Raw genomic sequence first — 12,976 nt, forward strand, 5'->3', positions numbered from 1 at the left:
GTCCAATTGTGGCGCCTCTAGCGGCAAAACGTTAAACTAAAAATTTAGTTTCCGCCTTTTGTCACCAGATGGCGCTACAATCGCATTTTTTGGACGATTGTGGCGCCTCTAGCGGCAAAACGCCGAACAAAATAAGTAATATAAATATTGAAAAAAATATTTTTTTTAATTAAAACAACCAAATTTCTCCAAAAATGTATATATTATATTTTTTAAGTTAACAAAAAGAGCGTAATACTAGAATAAAAACCTGACAGAATGAATAAAAACGACTGTACACAATATAGAGAACCAACCGTTTGGTATATTATGAAGGAGCAGGAGGAATTTTTGCTGAATCTTGTAGAAGATGAGTAGAAGCAGGAGGGAAGCAACAGCCAGAAGCCGCAAATTAAATACCTACAAGTAAAAGCACTATAAGTAACGTATATACAGGGTGTCCCACAAATAAGTGCAAATATTTTAACTGGGAGTATAGTTCAACCCAAGAAACACGCCTATGAGGTTTTTTCGCGAAAAAAAAAATTTGAATATTCGAAATTTTTTGGAAATTTTTTTAGTTTTTAGTTAAAAAACATAATTTCTTGATAATATGGCAACATAGGTATTAGATTAAATTTACAAGAAAGAAAATCCAGAAAAGATCCACTGGTTCTCAAAATTTTAGCAAAAAATAATTTTGTTTTTGACAATTTTCAAAGCAAAATAAAATAACTCCGTTATTTTGGACTTATTTGAAAAACGATAAAGAGAAAATATGTTTCTTTGATCGAGATCTACCACCCCTTAAAATATTTGCACATATTTCTGGGACACCCTGTATATATACAGGGTGTTTCAAAACAAATGCGAAAAATTTCAGGGGGCGATTCCTTGTTCAAAATAAAGGGTAGTTTGCTTTATAAATGTTGGGTCAAAAGTCAACCATTAGGGAGTTATCGCGGTACAAAGATGGCGGAAAAATAATGTTATTTTTTATCTTGAAAACGAAAAGCGATAGACTAATGAAATTTTATGGAAGCATTACTGTTATGAAAACACACTTTTTGGTAATTTTCTCACTTTTTTAAAGTGAGTGGAAGGGGTTGAATTAAACTACCCTATCATTCTTGTTAACGAAATTAAAAAAAAAATCTTATCAAACACATGCAAAAAAATTAATTTGGATAGTCTACTTTGTTTAGAAACTTTTTTATGTCTTGTGATTTTTTGATAGAACTCGCCGATTTGAAATTAAAAAATAAAATGTAAAGCATTACATGTCAGGACAAAAAACATTTTTAGATAAAGAATCTAGTTTTCTTTAAATTTCGTTAACAAGAATGATAGGGGTGGTTTATTTCAACCCCTTCCACTCATTTAAAAAAGTGAAAAAAATTACCAGAAAGTGTGTTTTCATAACAGTAAAGCTCCATAAATTTCACTAGTCTATCGCTTTTCGTTTTCAAGATAAAAAATAAAAACATTATTTTTCCGCCATCTTTGTACCGCGATATCTCCCTAATGGTTGACTTTTGACCCAACGTTTATGAAGCAAACTACCCTTTATTTTGAACAAGGAATCACCCCCTGAAGTTTTTCGCATTTGTTTTGAAACACCCTGTATATAAAGTATTTCAATAAGATGCTCAAGAACTGTTAATCTAAATATCTAGGAAAATATTTAAATTTTAATTACTCAAAGGATTTTTATATTACTTTAAAATTACAGTAATTAAAATTTAAATATTTTCCTAGATATTTACGTCTTTTGTCCTTAGAATTTTCTAAGGACAAAAGAGAGCTTTCAAATAAAGAGAATACAGTAGAGATACTATAAAAATGGCAAAACGTAAAACAACGGCAGCTGCATTTTATTTTTTCATTCTGCATGTATCTTTTTCGTTATTTTTTATTGTCCTTCTGTGTTTTTTATTATATCTCTAATGAAGATAAACGATGATTCACACGTAAACATTACCTGGCGCCACTTTCACTCGCGTGGTTGTGATACCGTGTAAACACATCCCCGTACTAATCACTAACTGGCATAAAAAAGTGTTTATACGGTACCACTACCATGCCAGACTATGATGCCAGAGCTGGCGTTCCAGTGAAACTGGCGCCAACTACTGGATACGTGTTACCCACCCTTAAGTATAAAATTAGAAATGTTTCTTACTTTTAAGAAAAATGCTGGTAGCTCTATCAATTTTAAGATTTGTGAACAAGTCAAGACAATCTACTGCTGCTGTTCCATCAACATATGGGAGGTTAGCCGAGTGTTGGAAATATGTATTGTAATGTACCCTAAAATAAAATAAGTAAATAAGTATTGCTATATCTTACTTTAAAATATGCTTTACTTTTAATAATTACTTAAACGTAATCTCTCATATACAATCGGTGACTGGCGGTGGGTAAATACTAAATGGTATAATAATGAAAATTGTGTATAGGGAATATATATCAAACCCATTGAGAGAATATTTCGTCGGGGAACCCCCATGTAAAATTCGATTATCTACCTAACCTAAATTGAACGAGTTTAGTTTTTTACGGAACAGAATGAGAAACTATATAGCCTTACAATGATGAAAGTACCTAAATACCGCTTTGAAACTCCGGCGCGACTCGAACTGTAATTTTCATTTATCTAAGGGCTGAGCTACTTTATCTATAGATAAGAAATGCAGTACTAGAATTTTAAAATAACCCCGACAAAAGTTAAAATGTATTATAAACTTACCACAATTTCCTTATCCTTCCGCCGGAATTTCTTCACTCCCATTATAAAGAGTGTCCCAGAAATGAGTGCAAGTATTTTAACTGGTAGTATAGTTCAACTCCAGAAACACGCCTATGAGGTTTTTTTAGCAAAAAAAAATTAAAATTCGAAATTTTGCGAATTTTTTTAGTTAAGAAACATAATTTCTTGATAATATGGCAACATAGCTATTATATTAAATTTACAAGAAATAAAATCCAGAAAAGATCCAGTTGTTCTCAAAATTTTAACAAAAAATCATTTTTTTGGAAATTTTCAAAGTAAAATAACTCCGTTGTTTTGGACTTATCTGAAAAACGATAAAGAGAAAATATGTTTCTTTTATCAAGATCTACCACCCCTTAAAATACTTGCATTAATTTCTGGGGCACCCTGTATATACAGGACGAAAAGGCAGTTACGTCAGACTGCACCTGGGCATGGCGAATGCCCCAACTTCCTGGACATCGGGCGATTCTCTAGAGTTGGTACACGTCATCAGGTATTCGACGGTGCCTTGGAGAATCCGAAGAAGCTTTGGGACCAAAGATATTTTGGGACCAATCACACGCGTCTTACAATATTTCATCTGGAATCTTCTTTGATTGAATTATCCTAGAAAAATAGAAAAAAATAATCAGCTTCGGAAATATTAACTGATCAAAATCAAATAAACTTACTTTTTAGTTGGTTTTGGGTTGAGCCTGGGCTATGCTAGCCTTTCTATCCCGAATCTCTACCCATAAATCACGTCAGGCAGATGCAAAACAAAAAATTCTTCACGTCGCGTCCGAGGTGTTGTTGCCCTCTTCTGCAGATTTGACCCTTTTCGATGAATATGCCTCACCAGTCACTTTCGATCCCAATTAAAAAAATAAAGCCTCATCTGAGATCATGCATGCTACATATGTAGGTCATCGTAAAGAAGAACATCAAGTTCAGGAGATGATCCAGGTCTCCTCTTCGGAAGAAGGCCGCGTCGCGCTCTGGAGCGTCACCCTTTGATCCAATTCGTCGGGACACCATCTCTCGATCAAAGTCTGAAAAGAAAAGAAAAAACACTGTAATGCCTTTGCAACTAACTAAACGAGAAAAAAAAGGTCGAAAGAAAACGAGAGATCAAGAGAAATCCATGAGAAGAAAAAATAAAAGAATAGATCTCACCCAAGACAATTGAAAAGGGAGTTTTTTTATCCCCTTAAATATTAGTATTAAGAAGGAATAGTCATTAAGGAATAAGGAATACCCTGACAATAGTAATAAGATGACACTATCTGATTAATAAACAAAATAAAATGCAGAAAATATATGTATCACAGTCACAAATTCCAGAAAAACTCAAATCATAAAAAGTTTCTTTATTTTTCAATTGATTTTGAAGGTATTAATTTATTTATATTGTTATATCGTACAAAAAAAAGCATGAAATGACTGTTATGTAAGGATATAGGTAAAAACGATATTTGTTAAAAGTTATTGGAAAAAATAAATAACAAATTTCATATGGAAAAATAAAACTATTAAAGCTAAATATCAACCTAATTCTCCATAGAAATATTATATAGGTATGCCTAATTTATAATTTTTACTCCATAACAGTTCGAGAACAAAAAATAAACAAAGAACTTCATAATTTTAAACAGCATTAAAATTTTCGTTTTGTGAAAATTTTGTGATATTTAATGCTCTGTAATAAATATCTAGGTACTATCTATAATGACCTTAAAACAAATGGAAAACCAATAATTAAAAATATTAAGACAAGAAAAGCGAAGGCGCCATGACGGTTACAAGATTGCAAAAAAAACTTAATCGAGAATCGAGATAAAATGAAATATAAAGAAAATATCGAGTACTCACTATTTGGAGAGCTCAGCGATGTCACAAACAAGAGTTTACGAACAAATATAGTGTACATAAAATTCACTTTTTGTTAAAAAAATCAGAGAATTTTAAATACCGGCGACAGAAAGCTGCGGACCTCTTGGCATTTAAAAGGGACATGCGCGACGCCAATTTCCGGAAGACGGCATGACATATGTGAGTTGACCAATCAGAAGGAAGTCACAGGTGTCACAGCCCTCTTTGTTAACAAAAATTTAATTTGACTTTATATAGTGGGTTAAATTATTAAAAAGTGGGCCAAATTAATGCCGTAATAAACAGTATTGAATTTATTACTCATAAAATAAAAAACTTTTGAGCAGATTTATATACTATACTTGTGAGAAGTTGACAAAGTTGTTATCAGTAGATGTCAAAACAGATGTTCGAGATTATTTCTAATGACATTTGTAGATGGACCAATAGAAATTAATTATTAACCGTGGATACCGCTTAATTAATGTAATGTAGGTTACTATAAAAGGAATGGGAAAACATAAGTCAAGTTTACTACAAATAGGGCAGCTTTCATTGTTGAAAAATGGATAAAGTTTATAGGTCCCTTATAAGAAATAGTGTTTTGGGGATATCTCGAGAACGGATAGGGCTATTTCCTTAAGCGAGGTCTCGTTGGATTCAGGGATGGAAAAGAAATGCCACGACAATAGTTTCATCCCTGTGTAACCCCTATTTTAGAGGTAGTTTGTATTTTTTAGGAATAATCGAGAACAGATGGGACTATCGACTTAATTCAAGGTATCGTACCGCTACAGTTCCAGCCCCCTACAACCCCAATATAATGGGGTAGTTTTTGATTTTAGATATTTTTTTGTAAATAAATCGAGATATAGGAGGATTATATCGACTTAGTTGATGTGTCGTTGGGTTCAAAAGGCACATTAGGCACCAACTTACAGTGGCTCTTCAACCCTCACCAACCTCTATTTTAGAGTTAGTTTTCGATTTTTGATGTTTTTGGAAATAAATCGATTTTTCTTTATTGGACTCATGAGCAAAAAAAACATATAAATAATATGAAAAGCCCGAAATATTTAAGAACGATGAGAAAATGTTACTTTACAAGGCGCAATTCAACCATTAATTTCAATATCAGGCAACAAACGTTTATTTATTTGGAAAATAATTATGAGGCTCAAAAACTGTTTCTTTATTCCAAGTTCAGGCAACCAGTAAAACTGCTCGAAGAAAATTATTAAGCTTTTTTTAAATAGATTTTCCCAACGAAACATAGATACTTTATTATTTTTACTCTAATATAATTGAATTATTTAGAAATAAATGCTTTTCAACCGACTTTAAACTTTTTCAAATTAACTCTTAGTTAAATTATACATAGGTACTTCTCCTACAAAACATTAAAAAAACATTTTCATTCAACGGTAAATACATACATTAAAAATGTTATTCTCATTATAATTGGGTTTATTTCAAGGATAATTTTAATATAGAGCGGTATTTTTAAATTTTTGATTTTATGTTGAAATGTTTCTGAAAATAAATTTTCTATGGACTGCAAATAAAAAGTATATTTATATTTTCCTGTATTTTAAGGCAATTTGAATTTTGTTTAAAACTGTCCTAGTCCTAGCATTATATAGACAGTGGTACCATCTATCAAGCTAACAATCGAATGACATTAAAAAACTTTCTGTAATAGAGTATTCAATTACTATCATAACTTGTTATAAAATATATTTTTGAGATACTTAATTCAATTTTCGCGTAATAACAGCAAATGCATTTAACTTCGCACATATAAAAAAAGTGACAATGTTGTACAACGTTTATACTAAGACTCTGTATATGTACCAATCTGGCATATTCTACGCCACGCTAAGTCTAAAAATAATCTTTAGGTGAACTTTTTCAGTATGATCCAACATCGCTATAACTTTATTTTCGGAACTCTAGATGTATTATAATGTATTATTTTAAGTGTTTTCTTATTTTACTTGTTTTTGATCTAAGACTAAAATGTTCTTCTTGTTCTTTGCAAGGAGAAGAGTAAGTATTATCTTATTAAAAGCAATTTAAGTGTTAAAATAATAATCATTTTTACATAGAGTGGCAAAATGGGCAAATGCAATAGGAGAAGATTTGTGGAAATTAGGTAGAGAAGTTACTAAAATAACCGAAATTAAACAGGTAGTATTAATATGTTATGAATTTTAGATTGTCCTACTTAAAAAATCTAAATTATATATTTTTACTTTAGAAGTATGCATTTCTGAATGCCAGAGTTGAGAAAAAAGATTTAACAATCTTACTACAGGAGATAAAAGAAAATATCTTAAGAATGATGGACAGAAAAATGGACGCTATAAGGGTAAAAACTTTCCTGTATAAGTCAGAACGAAGTGTAAAAAATGATTAACTTGTAGTGCATACAACAAGAAGCTGAAAAAGTAGCTGAGACCTTCAACATTGACCGTGACGTACAATTCAAATATTACAGCTCTAAATGGTCATCAACTGAAGGAGCCGAACCGACAAAACTGCCAAAATCTTTAAAGAAAAATCGACACATGTATTTAACCATGGTGCTAAATAACGATACTCATTTTTATAATCTACCAGTCAACACCAGCCATAGTTCCGTACATGTCCCAACAAACGTCTATGATAAAGGTACATTGCTATTAATGAAGGTTTCCCATATCATTTCAACTAGGTATATTTTTATAGAGGAAAAGGTGGCTGAAGCAATTCAATGGTCTGAAGCTTTAGACAAGGTGTTTGCTCAGAATTACAAATCAGATCCCGCCCTGTCCTGGCAGTACTTCGGTAGTTCTTCTGGAATAATGCGCCATTATCCAGGTGTCTTCATTTGTGTATTTAAGAGTTTATACATGTCGGATATTTTTAGCCACGCTTCTATAACATAATATTTTGCCTTTAGCTATGCACTGGGAAGAACACAAAAAGGAAATCAAAGATCTGTTTGATTGTCGCATTAGGACTTGGTTTATTGAAGCTGCCACTTGCACCAAGGACGTCGTTATTCTTATAGATAATTCTGGTTCCATGGACGGTAAGCTCTTATATGTTTATGGCGTATAGTACACATTTTCATTTAATTCTTTATAACTGTTAACATGTCTTGTAGGACATTTTAATTGACGGTTTTAAATAAAACTCTAATTACTCTAATGACGTTTTTCTAAGAGTTATTCCGGGGGGTGTCTCACTATTGGAATTACATGTACATTTTCTTGGCAGTCGCTGGCAGTCTTATGGCAGTCACCTATCATAATTACATGGCAGTCATAGACAGTCTTCTTCATACTCATTGGCAGTCGCTTAGCAGTGGAAGGATATTTTGGCAGTACGTGTACATTTTTTACCCGAGTGAGACACCCCTCGAGTTATTCTAAAAAAATCTTCTTAAACAGTTTACTATTTCCCTTAATTAATAATAAAATAAAATATTCAACAGAGTTTCAAAAAACATAAGCGTTGAAATGATTTTTATATTATAATAAATATTTTTATAAAGGTTATTATGAATTAAAATGACATTAACTATAAATATAAATGACAAAATCTATTTTATATTACGTTCATTTTTTTTATTATTTTATGACAAAACCCCCAAATAAATTGTACTTTTATAATTCAAAGGAATGGGCAAACATATAGGAGCTTTAACAGCGTACAGTATATTAGATACTTTTTCGAATAATGACTATGTAAATATTCTATACTATTCGGAAAAGACAGCGTACGTAGTGCCATGTTTTGAAGATCAGTTGGTGCAAGCAACAAAAGAGAATATTCGTTTATTTAAAGATGCTATCAATAGTTTGGAACCGAGCGGAAAAACCCTGCTTGAACCGGCACTGGAAAATGCTTTCCAACTTTTGAGTGACGTAACATAATAAATACGGCTTCATTTCTTCTGATCGTTTTATCTCCTATATGTTTTAGTACCGTACAAAACGTGGCTGCGATAACGAAAATAGCACTGATTGCAATCAAGCTATCATGATATTAACTGACGGATTAAACGCAAATTACAGCCAGCTAGTGATGAAACATAATTACTTATTTAACGGAACAAACATTCCTGTCAGAATATTCACTTATCTTATTGGACAGGAAGTTACTAATGTCGAAGAGAGCAAATGGATGTCTTGTGCCAATAGAGGTCTTAGAATATGTTTCGTCTTTACATGTCTAACTTGCTTAATTTTATAGGGTACTATACACACGTACAAACGTTAGAACAAGTAACAGCAGCAGTACTCCAGTATATTTATGTAGTAGCCAGGCCTCTAGTATTACAAGCTGAGGATCATCCAGTGTCTTGGACTCACGCTTATGCAGATCTCACAGTATAGCATCCTGCGCCTATACATAAAATTGTAGTTATTTTAACGCTATTTTTATTTCAGTATGACGATGCCACTGATATAACTATAAATGAACCTTACAGACTCTTGACGTCAGCGGCTATTCCTTGTTACGATATGAAAATAAATAAACAGAACGATACAAGAACAGCGGAATTGTTAGGAGTTGCAGCAACTGATGTGCCTATCGATGAGTTTCAAAAATTAATTCGTCCATATAAGGTAAAGGCAACCTCTAACAATTCTTTAAAACTATTTTGTTTTCTTAAATTCTTTTAGATCGGTGTAAACGCTTATGCATTTATTGTAAGTAATAACGGTTATGTATTAATGCACCCTGATCTGAGGCCAGTATTTAATGGAATACTGAAAGAAAACTACAACAGTATCGATTTAACGGAAGTGGAACAGCATGATCATGATTTACCAGATGAGGAAAACGGCAAGAGGCAAATAAGCGAAACATTAAGAAAACTTCGATCAGCGTTAGTTAACGGTTCAGAAGGAAGCATGCACAATGTTACGCTGAAATACCACTACGATGATAATAAGAGAGTGGCAGAGGAACTGTACGATTACTACTTTGCGCCTCTAGAATACACGCCATTTTCAATCGCTATAGCGCTGCCTAGTACTTATGGAAAGTATTCCTTAGATGTCGGAGATGAAATTCAAAAAAATCGACACACTGGAGAAAACTTAACGTCATTTTTCAAAGGAAAATGGAAAATCCACCCCAAATGGTAACATTGGTAACCACAGCAATTTTTAAGCAGTTAAAAAATACAACAATTTTCAACTTTTTCAGGGTATATTGTCGTTATCACTACTTGGAAGGGCATGAATTTGATACTCCCGAAGAAGAATTAATACATTTCCTAGGCAAAATGTACGATATGGATTTTAAATGGGAAAGACAGTATGAACCAATGGAAACTGAAGATATTAATCAAAGTCAGTTAGTCAGTTAATCACTAAATAATAAGATCGTAAGCATCAGCTTTTTCTAGTTGAATGTGGTCGAAAAACCTTAGGAGATGACGATTATTACTGCGATAAGCAACTAGTCCAGAGACTTATTTTTGATGCCAGAAACACATTTGAACCTTTCAAAGAAAAATGGTCCTTTCAGTCCGATTTTGAGAGACAACTATTTGAAAAATACAACGTCTCTTTGAGATTTGTCGCGACTATGAGCGGCCTAACCCGTTGGGATTACATATTTCGCAATGAAACTAAATCAAAAACTAAGTAGGACAGAGTTTATGAATAAATTTGTCATTTTAAAGCTAAATGATTTTTAGGGAATTCGGTGATCTGCATCCAAGAGCTATACACGAAAAATGGTATAAAAGTGCCGTACTCCAACACAAGTACGACACAGACTCGTTTGTATATTCCGTGCCATTTAACACTAGTCCAGATAAAGACGATTTGGTTACAGCCAGCTACGCCATTTTTGTTAACGACGTCGGACTTGAAGCTCCCGCTTCGGTAGTGGGCTTCCAATTCTCTCAAGCTAGTTTTCAAAATAAAGTAGTCAATGTATCGACGCGTCTATCGGTATGATAGTTTTTTGTTTTAAGTATATAAAACAAATATATTCTACCATGAAATTGTAGAATCAATGCTCACACTGTGATAAATGTGGAGATAAGCTAACATGCTACGTGGTGGACAGTTCTGGATATATAGTTGCCTCGAAAGACAAAACAGGTCAATTTTTCGGAGAAGTTGAAGGCGATATCTTTGAATCTATGCTGAACTATTCTGTTTTCAAGGAAAAAATACTGAACGACTATCAGGCTCTATGCCAGTTGGTGGAACAAAACAGCAGTTCCAGTCCAACAATGCACACTGTAATTAGTTTTTTCAAATATCTATAAATACAAATTTATTTTGTACAGAACCATTTCAGCCCATCTATTACATCAGTTCAGTGTTTAAATGGTTTGTTTTAAAAACACTATACTTGATAGGAAAAATAAATTTATATCAAATATTAGATCCCTTAATCTCCATGGCGCAAGAAATTGCTGGTAATATTAAATTAAGTAAAAAATTATATTACTAAAATGTCAATTTTAGAAAATATTTCTGATTCTGAAGCTGAAGATGGTGATTCAAAGGATGACGAAAATGAAGTTCCAGACAGTGAGGATGATGATGATGAGGATGGTGAATCAGATTCTGATGATTATACTGACGACGATAACAAATATACAGCGTGTGAGAATAAAACCACCCTATATATTTTACAACAGTCCCTGTTTATAGATGGAAATTTCCTTGGTGAACTGTTTACTTCTGAAAGGTTGGTGTACTGATTTCCAAAATTTAAAACCCTCATTAATTTTTTTTTGTAGAACATATTATTATGTAAAGAGAATTCCCAACAGTAATTTAATTTTTGTGGCCATCCAAGGAAAAACAAATGTAGAGGGGAAAAAATATACAACCACCCCCCAAACGAACTCAAGTCTCCCACCACTCGACTGGACCTTTGTAGTAAGCGATACTCATCTACCATGTCAAAAATTGCATCTAAACTCCCTACCAAGAAGAAGGCTCACTGGATGTTACAACGAACACTATTTGGTAAGCTTTGGTAATGGTAACTCTCTATTAAGCACGTTTTTTAATAAAATATTACATTTTTCAGGAACATGAAATCAAAGCTTGTGGCAAAGCATCACCAATAAAAGACTTATCACTGAATGTATTTATTTTAAGTTTCATTCTAAAGTATTTTTTAAATTATTCTATATTGTAAGTATTCATATCAAAATAGAATAAAATACGTTAATGTTAAATAGAGTTTTAACTGATACATAATTTTTAAGAGAGACAAAAATAAAAATAAAAAAAATGCTTAAAATATATTCGCGTGGTGGTGGTGTTCAAATCGTTGAGTAGAACGTAATATTAATTAAGAAAGTTCTATCATCGGTACCATTCACAGATACCGTTCCATACTGGTTTTAAATTTATTTCATTATATGTCGTGGGGAAAAAACTATTAATTCTATAGAATAATGCCAGTGAATTCAATACAGCTAAATAATCAGTATTTATTAAAATATATGCAACTATTCTAAACATTTACAATTTTCTTTGTGTGAGCCATTAGGAAAAGGAAGTAGAATGTAGAGTGAGTGGAAGGGGAGTTAATCACCGCGACCTTAAAGATCTATTGTGTCCCCCTTTATTGAGTTATAACTCTCATCATACTTATCATCAGTTCAGAGTCAATAACTCATATCATACATGGGAATCTTCCTGTTGTAGAGAGGACAAGGTATTTCCCATTCTCCGCTGACTACAAGTGTTCATCCTCCGAAAAGTGGATTTTTGTCCTCTGTGTCCTTCAGTGGAAGAGCTTGTCTCCGGGACAGGTACACTTGAGGTAGAGACTGGAGGATCTGTCTCCATTTTCTCCACCTCTTTAACTTGGTCTCTCCTTAGACCTGATACGCACCCCCTTGATCTGGTCCTGCCATCACAGGATTTAAGTATTTGGTGGGGTTGTCTCCTCTTGGTCTGGGCGGTTAAGCTAAGCCCCCTCACATACACCCGTGATACATAACCACAGACAGTAGAGGATGCCTGGTATGACGGACGTAGTCCCATCCAGCATCGTTATACGTCTTGGTGCAATTCTCTGGCCACGACACTACAGCCAGGGACAAGACAATGAGATGTTCCTTAGACCCAGCCAAAGTGCCAGAGGGGATTTCCCCTAGCACCTAACTAGGAGCTTCCCCGCCAAAGATAAGGTCTCGCATCTCCTAAAGAAATAAAAAGAAAGTAAAAACACTGAATAATTTTTTAAACATACACTGTATTTTTAATAATTTTTTCGAATAGACAATATAAATAAAAATATTTTAAAAATCAATCTAAACAGTAAAAAACATCCTATTTATAATATAAATAAATCACAGAATATTCACCGTTCTTAACATAACAACGC

General features: G+C 33.1%; 1 protein-coding gene and 2 long non-coding RNA genes across 3 annotated transcripts; 1 reads left to right on the top strand and 2 right to left on the bottom strand.

Annotated features, from left to right (window-relative positions):
• Positions 1-201: 201 nt before the first annotated feature.
• On the bottom strand, positions 202-2,866 carry LOC115876936. Its single transcript, XR_004049232.1, has 3 exons — positions 2,729-2,866; positions 2,162-2,289; positions 202-399 (listed from the first exon to the last, which is right to left on the bottom strand). It is a non-coding gene; the product is annotated as an uncharacterized LOC115876936 (long non-coding RNA).
• Positions 2,867-3,049: 183 nt separating this feature from the next.
• Positions 3,050-4,747, bottom strand: LOC115876937. The gene is made up of 3 exons (XR_004049233.1): positions 4,607-4,747; positions 3,427-3,786; positions 3,050-3,361 (listed from the first exon to the last, which is right to left on the bottom strand). It is a non-coding gene; the product is annotated as an uncharacterized LOC115876937 (long non-coding RNA).
• A 1,523-nt stretch (positions 4,748-6,270) lies between these two features.
• LOC115876723 (voltage-dependent calcium channel subunit alpha-2/delta-3) lies at positions 6,271-12,800 on the top strand. Its single transcript, XM_030892625.1, has 19 exons — positions 6,271-6,655; positions 6,715-6,796; positions 6,867-6,977; positions 7,033-7,279; positions 7,337-7,468; positions 7,551-7,682; positions 8,273-8,520; positions 8,579-8,798; positions 8,849-8,985; positions 9,046-9,225; positions 9,283-9,746; positions 9,812-9,957; positions 10,014-10,254; positions 10,308-10,566; positions 10,626-10,862; positions 10,922-11,042; positions 11,092-11,317; positions 11,370-11,601; positions 11,666-12,800. The coding sequence occupies exons 1-19, from the start codon at positions 6,573-6,575 to the stop codon at positions 11,774-11,776; spliced, it is 3,609 nt and encodes a 1,202-aa protein (XP_030748485.1). The 5' UTR covers positions 6,271-6,572; the 3' UTR covers positions 11,777-12,800.
• The last annotated feature ends 176 nt before the right edge of the window (positions 12,801-12,976 follow it).

Source organism: Sitophilus oryzae, unplaced genomic scaffold (genome assembly GCF_002938485.1).
Source record: "Sitophilus oryzae breed Bouriz unplaced genomic scaffold, Soryzae_2.0 scaffold_1440_pilon_pilon, whole genome shotgun sequence".
Classification (NCBI taxonomy): domain Eukaryota; kingdom Metazoa; phylum Arthropoda; class Insecta; order Coleoptera; family Curculionidae; genus Sitophilus; species Sitophilus oryzae.